The 16,966-nt window shown below is 34.9% G+C and overlaps 1 protein-coding gene and 2 long non-coding RNA genes across 5 annotated transcripts; all 3 read left to right on the forward strand.

Annotated features, from left to right (window-relative positions):
* The first annotated feature begins 765 nt into the window (after positions 1-765).
* On the forward strand, positions 766-3,800 carry LOC124437126 (galaxin-2-like). The gene is made up of 2 exons (XM_046987141.1): positions 766-924; positions 3,249-3,800. Exons 1-2 carry the CDS (start codon positions 879-881, stop codon positions 3,599-3,601), a joined length of 399 nt encoding a protein of 132 aa, XP_046843097.1. The 5' UTR covers positions 766-878; the 3' UTR covers positions 3,602-3,800.
* Positions 3,801-4,643: 843 nt separating this feature from the next.
* Positions 4,644-7,379, forward strand: LOC124437129. The gene is made up of 2 exons (XR_006945590.1): positions 4,644-4,815; positions 6,496-7,379. It is a non-coding gene; the product is annotated as an uncharacterized LOC124437129 (long non-coding RNA).
* Positions 7,380-10,163: 2,784 nt separating this feature from the next.
* Positions 10,164-12,931, forward strand: LOC124437127. Of its 3 annotated transcripts, none has more exons than XR_006945587.1 (3): positions 10,164-10,475; positions 12,110-12,186; positions 12,601-12,931. It is a non-coding gene; the product is annotated as an uncharacterized LOC124437127 (long non-coding RNA). The 3 variants fall into 3 exon arrangements; XR_006945588.1 differs by having other exon boundaries at positions 12,616-12,931; XR_006945589.1 differs by lacking the exon at positions 12,601-12,931 and having other exon boundaries at positions 10,173-10,240; positions 10,318-10,475; positions 12,110-12,223.
* The last annotated feature ends 4,035 nt before the right edge of the window (positions 12,932-16,966 follow it).

Below are 16,966 nucleotides of genomic sequence, written 5' to 3' on the forward strand. Positions count from 1 at the left end.
GCATTATCTTCTCGGCTTCTAGGTATTGCGATACTGATTGTCTGTTGCTGAGGATGTCGCAATTGCAAATTATTGCTTTGCCTGCATTGCATCTGGGATTTAACTGTTTAATTCACAGAGATGTTGCTGTAACGCAATGACAATGTGATAGGTTTCAATCATAAACAGCTTTCTCGTAAAATTCAAACAAGTTAAACAGTCAATGTTTTCATTAATGCACCGATGGCTAAAGAAAGCAAATCATTAAGATACTTGTGTACTATAAAACGTCATAATCAACCGTCATTTGCGTCATGTCCTCGTGTGATAGCAATGTTATGGCTATTTTAAATTTCGTTTATCTAACGTGGCATTTGATACTTGGAATGCTTCCAAAAGTTTAAGAGAAAATACGATTAGTTTGAGGAAAAAATCAGCTTCAACCGTTCATTGCTCAATGACATTCGTATACCAAACACAACATATGTAGAAATTTATTCCAAAAGCATCAGCAGAATACAAGAAATCTCATTTGTAGCATTCATTGTAAAAAGAGCAAGAAAATATCCTGCAACTCATTTGAAGATATGTCAATGGTTTTGCTGACACATGAGGGCAGGGCAGTAAAATAACACCAAGCGATGCTATGGTATTTTCACATATTAATGAATGTAATATTCATGTCACACATCATCATTGTGATATTGATCATCGAAGTAATCCAATCCAAGCGTCCTCACTTGACCTTTTGGACCTATCCCAGACGCATTGGGAGTTTGGCAGGAATTCAACTGCAATATAAACTGACGAATGTGATGGTCCTGATCAGTAAGAAGTAAGGTACCAGAGAAGAACGATCAAGCTCAAATAAATAGACGCACTATTCCACAGAGAGCAATATGAAGATGTTGTTGCTGAACGCACTTGGCATAATTGCAATATTCGGTAAGATAGTTGTAGTTCTTAGTAAATGCTAAAACAAGATAAAACAGATTCCTAATACATAATGACAAAAGAAATTCGTTTCTGAAGAACGTGTTTAGGTTAATTTTCTTGATAAAACAGTGTCGTGTCGTATGTTTTTACCATGAACTTTCTACCATCTCTAAATATAACAATAAAGGCAATAGAACGTTTCACATAGTCACGTGACCCTGCAGTCGAGTTGATAGAATATCAGTGACTGCACACAATGTCATGAGTAAACGGTCAAGTTTAAAGCACTGTAAGTATAATCTCATGTTTCGAATGAGAAAATTGTAAAAATTATCGACAAACGGTGATTATCCTAGCTTCAACAAAGAATATTGCTCCGTTGTTAGCAATGAGCTGTTTTTGCCAAAGTTGTTCGATGAAATGAGAAAAACATCCATGCATGCAATGTCAGAAGGGAAGCTTTGTGTTCCGCATTTGGTCATAAGTGCCTTTTATGGAGAAGATCTGTAATCAAACGTGATTAGAACCCCGTTCATACTCTGTGAGAGTTACTGCGTTACTCTCATAGTTACTGCTCGCGGCAGCTAACATTCCTGGCGAATATTTCTCGTGTTGCTTCATAGTTTCTGCTATAAGCAATTTTAACTGCCATGCTTTAAGCGCCGTGAAAAATGACCTGTTTCACTCGCAACCATGAACGTTATCGGTTGTAAGGACAAACAGCTGTCAATGTAACACACACTTTTGATTTCTCTGTTCAGCGTTATTTCTCGAGTTAAGACACAATACCACTTCTCGCAATGCAAATCCGTTAATGGGAAAATCTGAGACTACGTAAATACCGAGCGAAGGACTCGAGTTCGGCTTAAGCTTGGAGTTGATTTCGGACTCTAACTCGGACTTGAACTGAATCAACTTCCATATTAGAGCATTATTAATTGCGATCGAAAGTTTACTGCATAGAAAATTGCTCTGCGCAATAAGGAAAGACAATGAAACACTTGCATGATGAGGAATTGCCTTCCTTCGACACATAATCGTTGAAGCTCAATCTTACGAATATGTTTTATCAAGAATTTAAAAAATATGAGCTACAAAACAATACAGCCCAAACATACACTTGTATGATATTGCCAATGTCTGCTATCATGTTAATATACGGAAATAGCATGTGCTCGATTGATCGGTTGGGCGAACAATTCCGTTCTCTTTACATAGCTTCTCTGAAAATTTGTAAATGTTGTCTAAACTAAAAATGTCAAAATATTATACCAGTTCCAGCTTCTCATTTAAAAGTTTCATTGCAAAAGAAACAACAAACCACTCTGCTGTATTTTATGTAAGTCAATTCAAGTCGTATTTGTTTGTTAATTCATCGGTCGATTAAACAAAACGACTTTTTGCTATTCTCATATACGTCAGAAACGCTTTTGAAAGACAATCAAGTTGAGAGAATCAAGTACTTATAATCTAAAAATGGTTTGTTGTAAAAACGATGATGATTTGTTGTTAAAGCCTGTGAGAAATCTAAAGGGCTTACATTAAATATTTCGAGAAGAGTCGTGTTACTAGAAATTTTAGCAAGGGCGTTCGGCAAGTGCAAAAATGGTTGGACAATCACTGACAGCGAGTACAATGAGCACAAAGTACATTTTAAAATCTCCTAATATTTTTTCATGTTTTATACTGGTAATGTTGAAATGGTGCAATATTACTATGATGAATCTGGTTGATTTTGTGCAATGACCACACACTTGAAAGGCTACCCGCATGCACGCAATGGGTCCCTATTTACTTTAAGTCCAAGGCTGAATCCAAGCTCGACTCCGAGCGGTGACCATATATTTACATAATGCAAACTGATGCACTATATAAATATATCCTGAAAATGAAAAGCGCGGTTGCCTTTATATCCGAGCCACTAAGCTACATTCTCCATTTACACATGAATGCATTATACCTCACGTATTGCATGATCGACAGAATGACGTCAGGGTTAAAGTAACACATGGGTTAAGACTTCTGTCAAAACATAACGGTTGAAACCAACTGTGAAAACATAAGGGCCGAAACATAACGGTTAGAGCCAAATGTCAAAACACAATGGTCAAAACCACTCGTTAATACCACAACGGTCAAAACACAAAGACAGCACTGCAACCGCATAAGTCACAGCGTGTTTTTTTTTGTAAGAAAACACTATCCAGAGTCCAGACCATTTTTGTATGTTTTCGTACATGAACTGGTAAAGTATTAAACACATACATTTCAGTACTTATTCTCTTGGTTTGATTTTAGAGCTACAAACTATACAAAACTGTTTTTTGTTTTAGTGTGTATTATAGCTGAAGGAAATGATGCGGCAAGAGTAAGACATCGTCGATCTTTATGTGGAGGAAAGCCGTATGACGTCGGTTCCTTATGCTGTGTAGACAAACTCTACAGTGAGGATCATCAACTCTGTTGTGATGGAAACATTTTACCAAAGGTGTCTGGATCTGTTCGCAATTCTTGCTGTGGACCAGTTGCCTACGATAATCAACATTTTGTTTGCTGTGCTAAAACTCTCAACCATATACGTGATGGAATGTTTTGCTGTGGAAAAAAGAATTACAATAACCTCCATCAAAAATGCGAACAAGGAATGATCATCCCAATGAACACGAACTTTGGTTATATAGGTTGATTTGACTGTGATCTGTTCCTTGTTTCGAATTGAGTATCTTTTAGTATCTTTTAAAATTTTCTGTTACATGGCAAATAAAATTATATAATTGGTGTTAATTGTATAGGATTATACGTGAACAAAAACCCGTGCATGAAAGTTAGTTAATGGTATGTTGTATAATTTACGCAAATTAAAGTGATGTATATGCTTCTTTTAATGAGTCTTAGACCTTAATAAATTCAGGCCTTATTGTTAATTGGGTCTGGGGCGTCGGAGGGGCGGGGGGGAGAAGAGAGGGCTAAGCTCCTTCCACTTTTCTTTAAGAGTGCTCCCTCCTCTCCCCCTTAAGAAACCAATGATTAGTTCTCATAATTTCTAAAGTCCCCCCACTCCCACTTTGATGCTCCTTTTGTTTGAAATTAAATAGAAGAATTAAATACAAGTTTTGACAGAGGCCCACAAGCAAGAAAAATTAAAAGCTACTCTTTCGCCCTGATCAAACATTCGGAATGAATACAACGACAAATGACTACGGCTGACTTATTCACTGTAAACGTAAGATCTCTCTTACTTCATTTAACTTAAGGTATATGGCTTCTAGAGTGCAATTTCTTTCTCCACAATTCGTAGCAGCACTATTCGATTTATAGAAAAAACAGTTTGTGGGAATAGGTTACAATAAAGAATAAACAAGTAAAACAATGTCAAACAACGAATATAATTATTCGGTTTTTTACTTCAAGATGGCTGACTTCCGGTCCAGTGAAGCAAGAATAAACAAGAAGCAAAGAATAAACAAGTAAAATAATATCAAACAACGAATCAAATTATTTGGTTGTTTATTTTAAAATGGCCGACTTCTGGTCCAGTGAAGCTTATATTAAGTGAAGTGAACATGAATTACTTCGATCAAAAGTAAGCGCTAATTTCTTCGCAAGTTTAATTCTTTTTTTTATCTTTCGGAAACACAAGTCAATTGAGAATATAAGGACATATATCGATTCCTATGCGACTCAATTAAATTATTTCGTCTTTGCATAAAAGAAGGTCGCATGTACAAATTCTCGTATTTGTTCCTATGGTTTATAATAATGATTCATCGATCAGCAACGATGGGCGCATTGTAAACCAGCAAAAGGGCAAGCTGAGAACTGACGGCGACAAAAGTATCAGAGTACGGGGTGGCAGATCTGCCAAAATGTCAAACTGGTATACAATCTTACAATTGCTAGGTAAGGATGTTTTTGTCTTGCTTGGAAATTTGATTCATTTAAAAGATTTATTGTTCAGTATAAAGGTATTTTAGGAAATAAATTTGCGCCACGCTATTGACACTTTGGTCCCAACATTTAATATCTAAAGAGAGTAAACAGAAAACGACAGACTTGGGTGTCAAATTTTTAACAATGGTCCAAACAGTCCTCACACCTTTTTCAGTTAAAAATACTTTGGAGTCCTGAACATCCTTACCAAAATAAAAAAATGTGTTTTGAACTACTATTAATATTTGTACTTATCTCATAGAAATCAAAATTAATCCCAGCAATAATCTTGAAGAATCAGAAGTGGTTTTGATAACCTTTTAAAACTCTCATGCATGATGCATGTATGATGGCACTGGGGATTAAACAAACTACCGAACTGCATATTTTCTTTATGAGCTTAATAGCCGGGTTGATTGTTTACTCTTGATGACTCCTAGCATTAATCGTAATGAGTCAAACAATGACACCTGGTTCCCTTTTCGTCTACAAAGTACAAAGACAAAATCCACACAAATAAATTACAAATATCTCACTTGGTAAAGTTCAGTTGAAAAAACATTAAACGCTTTTTTGTGTATTATATGACGTGTCATTATATTCATTTTGCCATGGTGTGAAATATGAAAGTGATGTTTTGTTACCCATTTGGTTAACGAGATTCACAACATTTCTTGACGTTGTTGATATTTATTGCTTAGTTGGATAAAACATGATTTTTGGCTTAAGTGAATAAAACAAGATTGTGGTGAGATAAAAGATAACACAAACAGCATTATACGTATTAGAAAAACACATGCTAACCTAACAGTACGTCTCATTGCCAAGGTCATCCACTCATTTTAAATAATATATTTGTACACTATCACATGTCTCAATCCTATTAATCTCTAATTTTTAACACCAAAAACTCAAGACTTATAGAGATCAGATTTAGGTAACTAAGAGAAGATTTCTCGGTGAAGTTATGGCGATTATGTTCTACTTCTTTTAGCTTGTATCAGAGCTCAAACTCGTTTGAGCAGCGATTTGCAATGTGGTGAATTTCTTTGTCGAGATCTTTCTGAATTACATTTAATACCCTGTGAGGAAAGCTGTTCCACTATGCATTAGCCCGATGACCTAACTTTTGAAATGTGTCAGACAGAAAGGTTAAGCCTTGTTTCAAAAATTATACAAATACGTCAGACAGCGTTTATTTTAGAGAAGACATTTTGAATTTAAGGTGATCAATAAGGACTTAGCAGCAATCATCACTAATGTACGTCAGCAAACTTTCCGGGGGGTGGACAAATGAAAACGAACAAAATTTATTGCATGTACAGAGTAAAGGTTTCTTTGTGAGGGGGATAAACTACTGAGAGACACGGCGAGCTCAATTACAAAAGATTTTTAATAGGGTTTATGCACTATGTAGGGAAATCCAACACAATCAGCGATTCACTGAAGTATTTTCGAACTAAATGACTGTTTCTACTACATATTCATTGGGAGTAAATTTTTTTCCTTTGTGGCCAAAAGATTTTGCTTGATCAGCTTCAGTCTTCAAAAAAAGAAAATATCAAACCCTGCCTGCTGCCGTTTACTTGTTTAGCGAAAAGTGGCATAAGCAGTTAACGTTTGAAGGGTCATTACGATTTTCTTTTGCAGTTATAAGTCAACGTGGATTATGGATTTTCAATTTCCTCTGCACGTCAAAGACTGGAAACAATTGGCAATAAATGACTCATGACGTTCATCATGTTTTGCTGCCAAATGATATTCAGTATTCACAGCTGCAAATTTTATTAGAGAAAATTCAAGACAAGTGTAATGTGTGTTTAAGAATCATAGGGTGATCTCCTTAGTAAGAAATATTTTCTGTCTGCTGTCAGTAAACGCCAAACGCATGCACCGCATGAATACACATGGCTGTGCTAGTATGTCATTTTTTATAATTGACATAAACAATTGTATAATAAAAAGTTTTGCACTGCTCTTACACATATGGTTGATTTGGAATATTCTTTGTCAATCGGGAATTAAAACGCCTAGAGAAGTCTCACATTAAAAGGGGCCAATACAACACGCTTATTTACATCTTAAGATTGACTTCGTAAGTTATATAAAAAGAAAATTTCCCTTTACATCGAAAGTGAATATGACGAAAAAAATAATAGTGATAAGAAATAATGCAATGATTTTTATTATAGAAAAGTTATTCTTCTGCTGATTGAAGACTTTACATTCCAGCGAGATATAATATACAAGCATACGCTACTGTAACAGCTTTAATTCAAACGTAGCTATATTAATACAGTGGTCAATAATTCATTAAACTATGCAGTGAAAAACTGCTGGTGGAACTCGAAAGATTTAGAAAGATAACATAAATTTAAGCGAAAAAGTTTCTTTCATACCTTCATATGGCCGTAAAGTTATGAAAACTTCTTGGTTAATAAACTTCCTGGGGCTCTAGCATGATTAGCAAGACTTTTGAAACTACACTTGTCGACTGAAGCGAAACAGACACGAATAAAATCATTTGCATACCATGATGTAGCCAAAGTTTCATTTTGTGATACTGTAATATTCTATTGATATAATTGTAGCTATACAAGACTATGACGTCGACGTGACAATCAATCATGTTTGACCATACGAGGGTTGCTCTCACAATGAACGAGGTTTATTCTTTTACACCATGCTTAAAATTCAATTTTTCAAGCTCTCCATGGTCTGAAAACATTGCAGCTCTTATTTAGGCTTGGGAGCTTGCAAAAGCCTTTTAACATTATATGAAGTGCCAACTCAGACAAGTCATCGAGTTCACGAATGCTATTCGACGACAATTTTTAATTTCACAACAATAAAAACAATATGGCGCTTTACTATCTTCTTAGTTGTTGCTAATTTGTATACAGAACGGTACTACTATGGCTGTCTCAAATGAAAACGACGATAAGGTTTTCTCAAAAAGTGAGGAAAAAACGATTACATGAACTCGACCGTAGCATTTGCGCCCTTTAATGTCATTATCTCGTTAATATCATCGAAGGATCTTTCGAGACTAATCATACTACATGCCACTGTTGCATTGCTGCACGAAACAATCAATATTATCATGTGATCATTTATTCTATTTTATTATTGACATAATTTATCGCACAATAGCAAAGTCACACACTTCAAGTGTCTCTGATATTTACAAAATAAATAATTTCAATTCCTACTTTACAACACTATTTTGGAGAAATACGTGGGTCCATCATGTGCTTCCGTTTATGTCCAGAATTCTTCCAAACTCATGTTTGCCACCTTCCTTAATTTATACCAACTATAAATACATTTTACTACTTTATGTTAATATTGCTCAATTTTACAGAATTGCGAGCCGGCATGATTCCATGATATAGGGTATATATAAAACCACGTGTGATTTGTTGGGGGCACAGCATTGGTTCATTGTAATGAAAATGTTTTTCATGTCCTAACTCAAAAGAAAATATGATTCGTGTTATTGTATCAAACGCTATAAACACAATGTTGGTGTTAGTTTTTGCACGACGGTGGACTTTTGAAATGCCAAACTAAACTCATTGAAAGGCTATAGAAAACATGAAAAAGTAGAATATCACATGCAAAATTAATCATGTTCAAAATCCTGTTTTCAAAAATACCGTTTTCCACATAAACGGATGTCATGTAAATTAAACACTTGTTGGTCAGATTAGGGCAAACCAAAATGCGATTACTTGCATGTGATGCGATAAACCTGAGTGTAAGACAGTTATGTTGTAGAGTATATTTGAGGTCTCTAGATTAAAGATATTTCATAAGTTATCCTCATCAATAGTTCCAGCTTTAGTTATGAAGTACCTAACAGCAGTTGTTCTTGTGGATCCCAGTACTTGCCCTTTGTCCCGTTTCATTCCCTGTTCAATATCTTTTTCAAATTAGACAAAATCTCCAGAAGACGTTGTCTCTTCGGAATCATGTAGCGGTACGTCAGCTCCCGCTTCACTGCTGTAGAATCGACATGTCAGTAGCAACTTCACATTTTTCCTAAATTTCGGTAAAACGATGACGTAAACCATGGGTGATAAGCCGTAACTTAGGCAAGTAAGCATCGGATAAACTTCCAATAGCTTAGACAGGTGATTGTCGCCTTCAGAGTCTTTATTAAACAAATGACGAACTAACTTTGTTTGAAACGCAACAAAGAATGGTAAAACTGTAATGAGTGTGGCGATGACGTAGCAATAGAGGATCGAGTTCAACCGTCGATGACAGTCCTTCTGCGTTTTCAAATTTCCAGTGATATGTGTTATGGCTTCCTGGTTTGTCGTATCTTCCCGCTGTGCTCTCTGTTTCAGCCAGACACGGCTTGTGATCAACAATGTTGAAATGTAAACAATCTCGGCTATAACGCATATGAGAAACTCCACATAGTAACCGGTGTTCTCTAACGCTACGAGAAGACCACAAATAAGCGAGAAAACGACAATAGCTAGACAGAAATACGTATAAACCTTTTTTCTCGCTTGCAGCCATTGTAGTCGTTTCAGACAGCATGTATTGATATATCTTTCCGCTGCCATTCCAAGCAGCAAGAGGAATAGTGACAACGCTGTCGTCCAGAATGCGTTGCGGCCAATTTTGTACAAGTGTTCTTCATCATGGGAACGAGTCAACGCCGATAAACTCCAGCAAACGGCCACGATTCCTTTGAAGAAGTACACTGAATTCAGCGTGATGAAATAGTATATTATTGGGCTGCCAAATGTCAACGCCATGTTACGATAGAGTACAAAACACGACAAGCCATTAGTAACAATCGCTAAAACACCAAAAAGCAGCGCAAACGTTGGATAAATTACCATATCCATTGCCAAAATGTTCAGTCGAAACAAGTAAGTTTTTCACTAGATTATATTACAGAATAAAGTTTTTCTTCACCAAACTGTACGAAATATTCTTGTTAGTCAATTCAAAATACGATCAAATCCAGCTGAGCTATCGAATCATAATAATAATACATAGAGACAAAATTTCTTTCCCATTGGATTCGTCTCTGCTAAGCCAAAAGCTTCGTAAGTGATGTCAACTGAACTTTTAACTGTCTCAAGGGCTCCCGCCGGATGAACGCTTGACGTCAATGTCTTGGCAAGTATGCATTGACGCATTTCTTGTCATTATCCGTGTGGCAGCATTTATAGACTTAAGCACCCGTCGTGCGTCATAGACAAAAGCTATTACGCACGTTTATGATGCATCGAAGATATGCATCATTTTCAAAAATGTTTTAAAGAATCATGGATTATTGTGAAAATGTAAATGAAAGTTCCTCCACTACGTTTCTTTATAATATTCCATGTAGTTGATTTATAAGGAAATATACAAGACTATAAATGTGGTGTGTGTGCAATATATCGCTTTCTGTTTAAATAATATTGATCAAATCTGCTGTTTCTCATAATTTTGCTTATATAGACATAAACAACTGTTCGTTGTGAAGTAGATCGCGTTCACAGCTGCAAAGACGTAGTTCGTCTTCTCAGGACGTGACCAGAACAATGCAGTTACACTTGAATTGCTCGAGACGACGACATACCCGTAGGCATGACAACAAGGCAGCTATGACATTAGAAGTAAGACATTACAACTAATGTCGCCAGTTTTTATATGTGATAAGTGAATGTTATTTGCGGGTTTTTTTTACAAACGTCAATGATTTATATGCCACAATACCTATCAGTAAAATCCTTTATGTTCATTCATTGATGCACCAGAAAGGCAATTTAAACGACTCTGCCTGGGAGCGATGCGAAATGTTCCTCTGCTAAAAATATTGACGTTCTGTAATCGCGGTTGTATGCATATATCAGGTGTTCAAAGCGCCATTCAAATTTAAATGAACACCTTCAAAGTTCAAAGACTGCGAAGTAAATACAATAAATAAACGCTGGCCGAAGACACAAAGGATAATTAATGGTATTGTTGCTTTGAGAGTCGAGACACGTGCAGAGGTTTTTCATTTCAGATAAATAAACAGGTCAAAACATATCTTAACCCTTTTTAACCCTGTCACCCGCTACAGCAGTGCTTTGCTCACGGTCCACGACTGCCTGTCAATCTTGTTTTGATAGCGAGAAAGGCCCACTTGTTATTATAGCTGTGCTCCTGATCACTTAAAAACATGTTATATTCAAATGATTGTTTAACATTAACTCTCGCAATGCTCAAATAATTCATTACTGATTTTCAAACTTGCTTCTGATTGGTTGCATTGACTAATCGCATCATACAAAGAGCTTTTCGTGAAAGAACAAACGCAGAAAGCTTCAAAACTCCTAGATGACAGACATTATCATTAAAGTGATTCAAAATAAAAGCGCAAATTAAATTTATCAACTGTAAACAACAGCCTGTTTACGCTTGCTTTAAATTATGTGGCGACTGCACAGTAATTAAAAGCCATACAATCAACACTTAAAACTCAACAACTGCTATGATATTGTAAACGTTTTTCTATGCAGTCGACGAATGTCCTGCTGAGCTTGACATATCACTATCATAATTGACTCTTCCGTCGAGAGATTGAATTGCAATAACGGTTCTTATGGCTTTTTGTAAGGTTCAGACATTTTCTTTAAACTTCTTAAATTCTTTACAAAACATTTGGAGCGATTTCTCTCCGGAAAGTAGTCCTTGAATAAGAATATTTGCAATCAGTGGGGTAGCCAGCTGGATAATTTTCCTTTTGGGTGGGCTATGTTATAATCCCATTAAAAACGTTTTTTGATTTCAAAGAAATTTTAATACGGCAAAGCTTGCCCCCCTCTCGATTATCGAGACTGCTACGCCACTGCTGACAATTTCAGTTGTTGTGGTGCCATGTTTAGCGCCCATTGAACACCGTGAAGTAACGCTATGGAAATACGTATTTATACAAAGACAATACTAATGACTTTAGTTTTTACGCAACTCCTCGGACTTTAAAATGAACACCATGTATATGCGTAAATGTTCTTTTCCACCGTTCTTTTCCCAAGTATCCTAAGTTGATTGTGATGTATAATTGACTTCCGCCTTAATGTAATGTAGATATGTGCTATGTTGCTGCTGCAATATCGTGTTTACAGTTTAGGCGAGAACATTAAAAGAAAAGACAGTTACTGAGACAAGTGTTCAGCACACTGGTCTTGTGTGACACGACATCAAATTGAAATCATATCAAACTTGTTAAGTTGTTTTCAAGCATTTAAAACTTTCATTTACCTAGGAAAATTGGCCAGACGCAAACATCCGAGAAGTGTGAGAGACGAAGTAATTAACAAAAAGATGACTGACATAGCTAACGTAAGCGATTGCGTCAAATAAATTTCATTTCTCGTTATTGTTGCGTGGACAATTGTTATTGTGTTTTAGCTTGGTAGGATATTTGCATAACATAATATAATATAATTACTGCGGACAAAGAGGACGTTTCCCGAAAATGTATAAAATTCGCTTGTGAATTATAACCTTGGTTGATAGACATTGAAGAAATGTATATTTTTCAGAGCGTTTTACCAGAAAACTTTTTTAATATTGTTCCTCTAATTTTTTATATCCAAGTTACTATATGTGTACAAAATCAGTCAAATTCTCATCGATAAAAAATTATACGTGCTGAATATGTTGAGTTAAAAAAAGCTTTCTTTTCACACAATTACCATGGAAATAAAGACTTTTCTCAAAAAATGTCTCAGTTCAATTCTGAATTTCTTCAAGGTCATTTTTCAATAGACAATATCCTACTGCTAATGAAAATGAAACACAAATGCTGCGGTCGTAGCCGACTGGTACGATGTAGAAAGCACTGAAGGGTCATCCAGCCAATCAGCTTAGAGGAAAGACATAATTCAAGATAAAATAGAATTCATAACAGCTCAATGACTCTAGCATGCATTCACATCAACAAGTTCGATATTTTCTAAATAATCTGCTCACATTAATTACATCGAATTGCTAAATAAATTTCTTATGAATAGAGTTAACCGAAACAATCGGTTAAAGAATAAACAATTATAGGCTGTTTGTCTATTACTGTTCATCGGCTAAAGAATGCTTCGGATGTTTTAGACTGAAGAAAGGTCGTTTTGAGTCGGGATTTTCGTGTAATAAAGGAAAAAAATAATCATATTCAAAAAGAGAATTATGACGCAAATGCGTAGTTATCAATACAAGCTTTTTCAATCATCTGGCATGTGCAATAATATGACGTAAGCGTAGCCGATTCGAGGAAGACTGAGATAATTAAATTTCCTATTCCCCATGAGAATGCCATATTTGTTTCATTAGAATGTTTTGCCTATCTTCAGCAAATTGTATTAGTTACTTTTTTTTAAATTATAAATTGACAAACAACGCGATTGTATGTCAATTCATTTGGTTTCGTTTTGTACGTAATATTTTCAGCCAAGAAATGTATGTAGCTATAACGCGTCTAAAGAAAAGGACTGGCCTCTCCAAATGCAAAAATGTGATCAAAATGCCTTGTTGTGTTTTTGTTTCCAGAAACTGCTTTTTTCGGTCATGTAAAACAAGTGTGACGCAAGAAGCGTGATAGACTTAAGTCTAATATTCCTCCATATTAGTAGAAAAAACTCTCCTACAAATATTGGATTTAACGGAAATTTGTGCTATGTTAAACATCCGAACTTTTTCGAAGCAATTCACCCACATGAGCTTTTACCGCTTACCCTTTTCATGTGAACATGTCATTTTTGATGAGAATCGGGTAAATATATATCTAATTTAATTATTTGGCGAGTTGTCAAGGTGGCAACCACATGTGCTCATAAATTACGTCATTGCAGCTTTATTTACAACTTTAGTCCTGACCATTAATCTTCACCTTATTTCAATAAATAAATGGATTTCTCTTTAGCCTCTTTTGCCGACATTTTGTATTTTTTAAGGAGCCCCATTATTATGGCGAGTTTTTTGAAGCGCTTACTGACTGGAACAATATTAATGCAAATCTTCAGAAGCATCTGTTTAGGATTTGCTTATACACGCCCAGATAAACAGGATATGAGCGCATGAACTATAGGTTATTGGTAAATACAAAACATGTAACATTGCTATAAGGAGCTTGGGTGAAGTTTATTCAGCCATGAACCAATTATATTAGTAACGGAATTGGAAAGACAAATTGTCAAAAAAATTTATAGATTTTCATATCATAGCAAAGTTCTAAATTTACATTGAAGTGCAAGTTAAGATGCTATTAAGTGATTGTGTTGAATGACACAACATATGAACTGGTAAAGTCGGCGAGACGAAACATTCCTCCCGGGCCATCACAAGGTTTTTGTATCTTCTCACGCACAAACAACAAAATTTTGATCACAAGATTGTTTTGATGGAGTTTTACATACGTATTAAGCTCTTCCTGACGTGCAAGCTCTTACGTCAAAAACAAACTATTTGCCCTTCTCGAACGTCAATAGAACACGCATATATGAAACGACAAATATAAAAACAATACAAAGTGAACTTAATTTGACAAAATAGAAGTGTAGCTAAGACACTATTTATCATGCATATGGTATACGTGCGCAGAAAAGCTTATCAAATATCGATGAAATTAACACGTGGTCAAATTTGCACACAATGAGAAAGAAATTGCAATATCATATGTTTATTCTGTCTTTGAGATTAAGTGCATATGTTGGAAAAGATTGTGCTTGAACTATGAAAAGCCTCATTTGATCAAAATGAAGTTTCTATTTTATGAAAGCCTACCGATGGCCGATATGGTGACCATATTACTGTTTTACATTATTATAAACTTTTACAAACCAAGGGAGTTCATTTAGAGCTCGAATGACTAAATACATGAAACGTTAAAATAAGACCGTCATAATCCTAATCACTAAACGAAATCGATGTGAAAATATTTCTTACGCTAATGAGACAAAGCTGCACATGCTGTCTGAAGGATTGGGATGGTAGCGAAATGAACTACATTTTAAAGCTTATGCGTATACAATAAGCCTCCGTTCAGTCAATGTGAAGTCTTATTGCCATATAATCATCTTTGTCATGTTTCATTCACTCTTTTCACCGGAAAACACACTGTATTCCAAGATCTCCACAGTAAATAAAATATTATTTAATTAAACACGCAAAAAATGAACGTATGCCACTCACCGTGAGTTTATATGGGACACCATTCTCTGTTAAACGCCCCCTTTCTAATAAACGCCCTATCACTGTTCTTTTATTAATTATTTTTTAATATCATGTTGTGTGATAGTGGGTTGTGGATGTTGATTGTTGTGCTCAGAAATTGCATATTGCACAAATCATATCATGCGTGACTGATACGAAGATCTTTCATCGTTCCACGCACGAGTCATTACCACATGTGAGATGTCATAGCCATGAATTTCGTGGTGCTACTTGGTAACTATTTATTAACAATTAAAAAAATTACAAGCGAAACAAGCAAATTACGGAGAAGAGACTACGGCCCTCAAAGATGCAGTAAAGGTATGTTATGGTTGTTTAGGTAGTTCAAAGACATCCTCTGTAAAAGTGGACGAAAGATAGTAAAAGATTTATGGTATTCCATTGCCGTATGGACTAGACTTGCGTTAAGGGTTATATTCACTTGTTTAAAAGTTGTTAAAATTGTTTGATTTTGTGATTGCTTCCAAATATTCAAAAATTTTATTTTGAAGAATTTAATAACAAAAAAACTTTTTGTAGTAAATAAAAACTTTTCTTTTATTATCATAGAAAGATAAAATGAAATGTAATAAGTGGGGATTTACCAACCCTGTCTGTAGTGACCAGGTTGCATGCAGTAGTGCCGCTCTCGTTAGGTTGGGTTAGTTCAAGAATAAAGAATCTGTGAATGTTTGGTTCACTCTTTGGCCACTACTCACAGCCCCAGAATTTTGGAAATTTTATATTTTATTGAAAATATGTTAGAAAGTACAAAAACTTAAAATATGAATCAATTAAAAAAAAGGTCAGTATTCAAAACTCTAATCAAACCATTTCGTGTGTTAACACTAGCTCACTACACCAAGAATGTCTAGAAAGGGTTCTATCCTCTTCCACTATATTTATGCTACTGGTTGCATAACAATCTTAACATAATGTTGATGCGAAAAATAATGATGAAAAAATTTGTTAATGCTGAAATAATGGTGTTTCAATTTTGTATTTTATCAGCAGTTTTGACGTTACTTGCTCCTTAAGTCTATTCGACCAATGCCATGAAATGCATTCCCCTGCTTGTAAGTTTTTTCTAGTTACCCTGGAAACACTGTCGAAATAGTGACATAAGAGTAGTTAATGTTTAATTGCTATGCTTAGAATAGCTTATAAATGTTATTTGTAACAATTTGGACATCTCGCAATCCTAATTCTTTATTGATAATATTTTGAAATATGATATTTCCTTTTTGATGATATTACGTAATATAATATTTCCTTATTGATAATATTTCCTTATATAATTTATTGATGATATTTTATTTCAATATTATCCATATTTGATTGATGATATTTTCTTATATAATATTTCATTATCGATGATATTTCCTTATAGAATATTGCCTTATTGATGATATTTCTAAATATAGTATTACCTTGCTCTCAACGGGATTACTTTATTGATGATATTTCCTTTTACAACATTGCTTTGTACAATTTTCCATTGACAAAGAAATTTGCTTTTGTTGTCTTTGAAATCCCACTATCAAAAGTATCCAAATGAATTTCATGTTAAAGAGAAATTTATTGTGGCACAGTTCCAAAGTTAATTTGTTTTTTTTTGCTACTGATAATCAAATAATATTATATAAATTTACTGACTAAACAGTTAGTTACCTTAATCAACAAGAGAAAGGAATTGTTATTTTGCTGAAAAATTTCTTCAGCAAGCATTTGGATTGGTTTTTCCATAAACGGGTAATTAAAGCTTCAATGTTGAAATTTACAGACATCAACACTTGAGGAAAATTTATCAACCAATATTTTGCCATAACCCATATGCTTCCAATGCATGCAGTAAACTAGTATACCTATAATACCCTAGCAACTATTGACTGCTTCTTTGTAATAATTTCTACTAAAG

The sequence above is a fragment of the Xenia sp. Carnegie-2017 genome, unplaced genomic scaffold (assembly GCF_021976095.1).
Source record: "Xenia sp. Carnegie-2017 unplaced genomic scaffold, XeniaSp_v1 HiC_scaffold_16, whole genome shotgun sequence".
In the NCBI taxonomy this organism is placed as follows: domain Eukaryota; kingdom Metazoa; phylum Cnidaria; class Anthozoa; order Malacalcyonacea; family Xeniidae; genus Xenia; species Xenia sp. Carnegie-2017.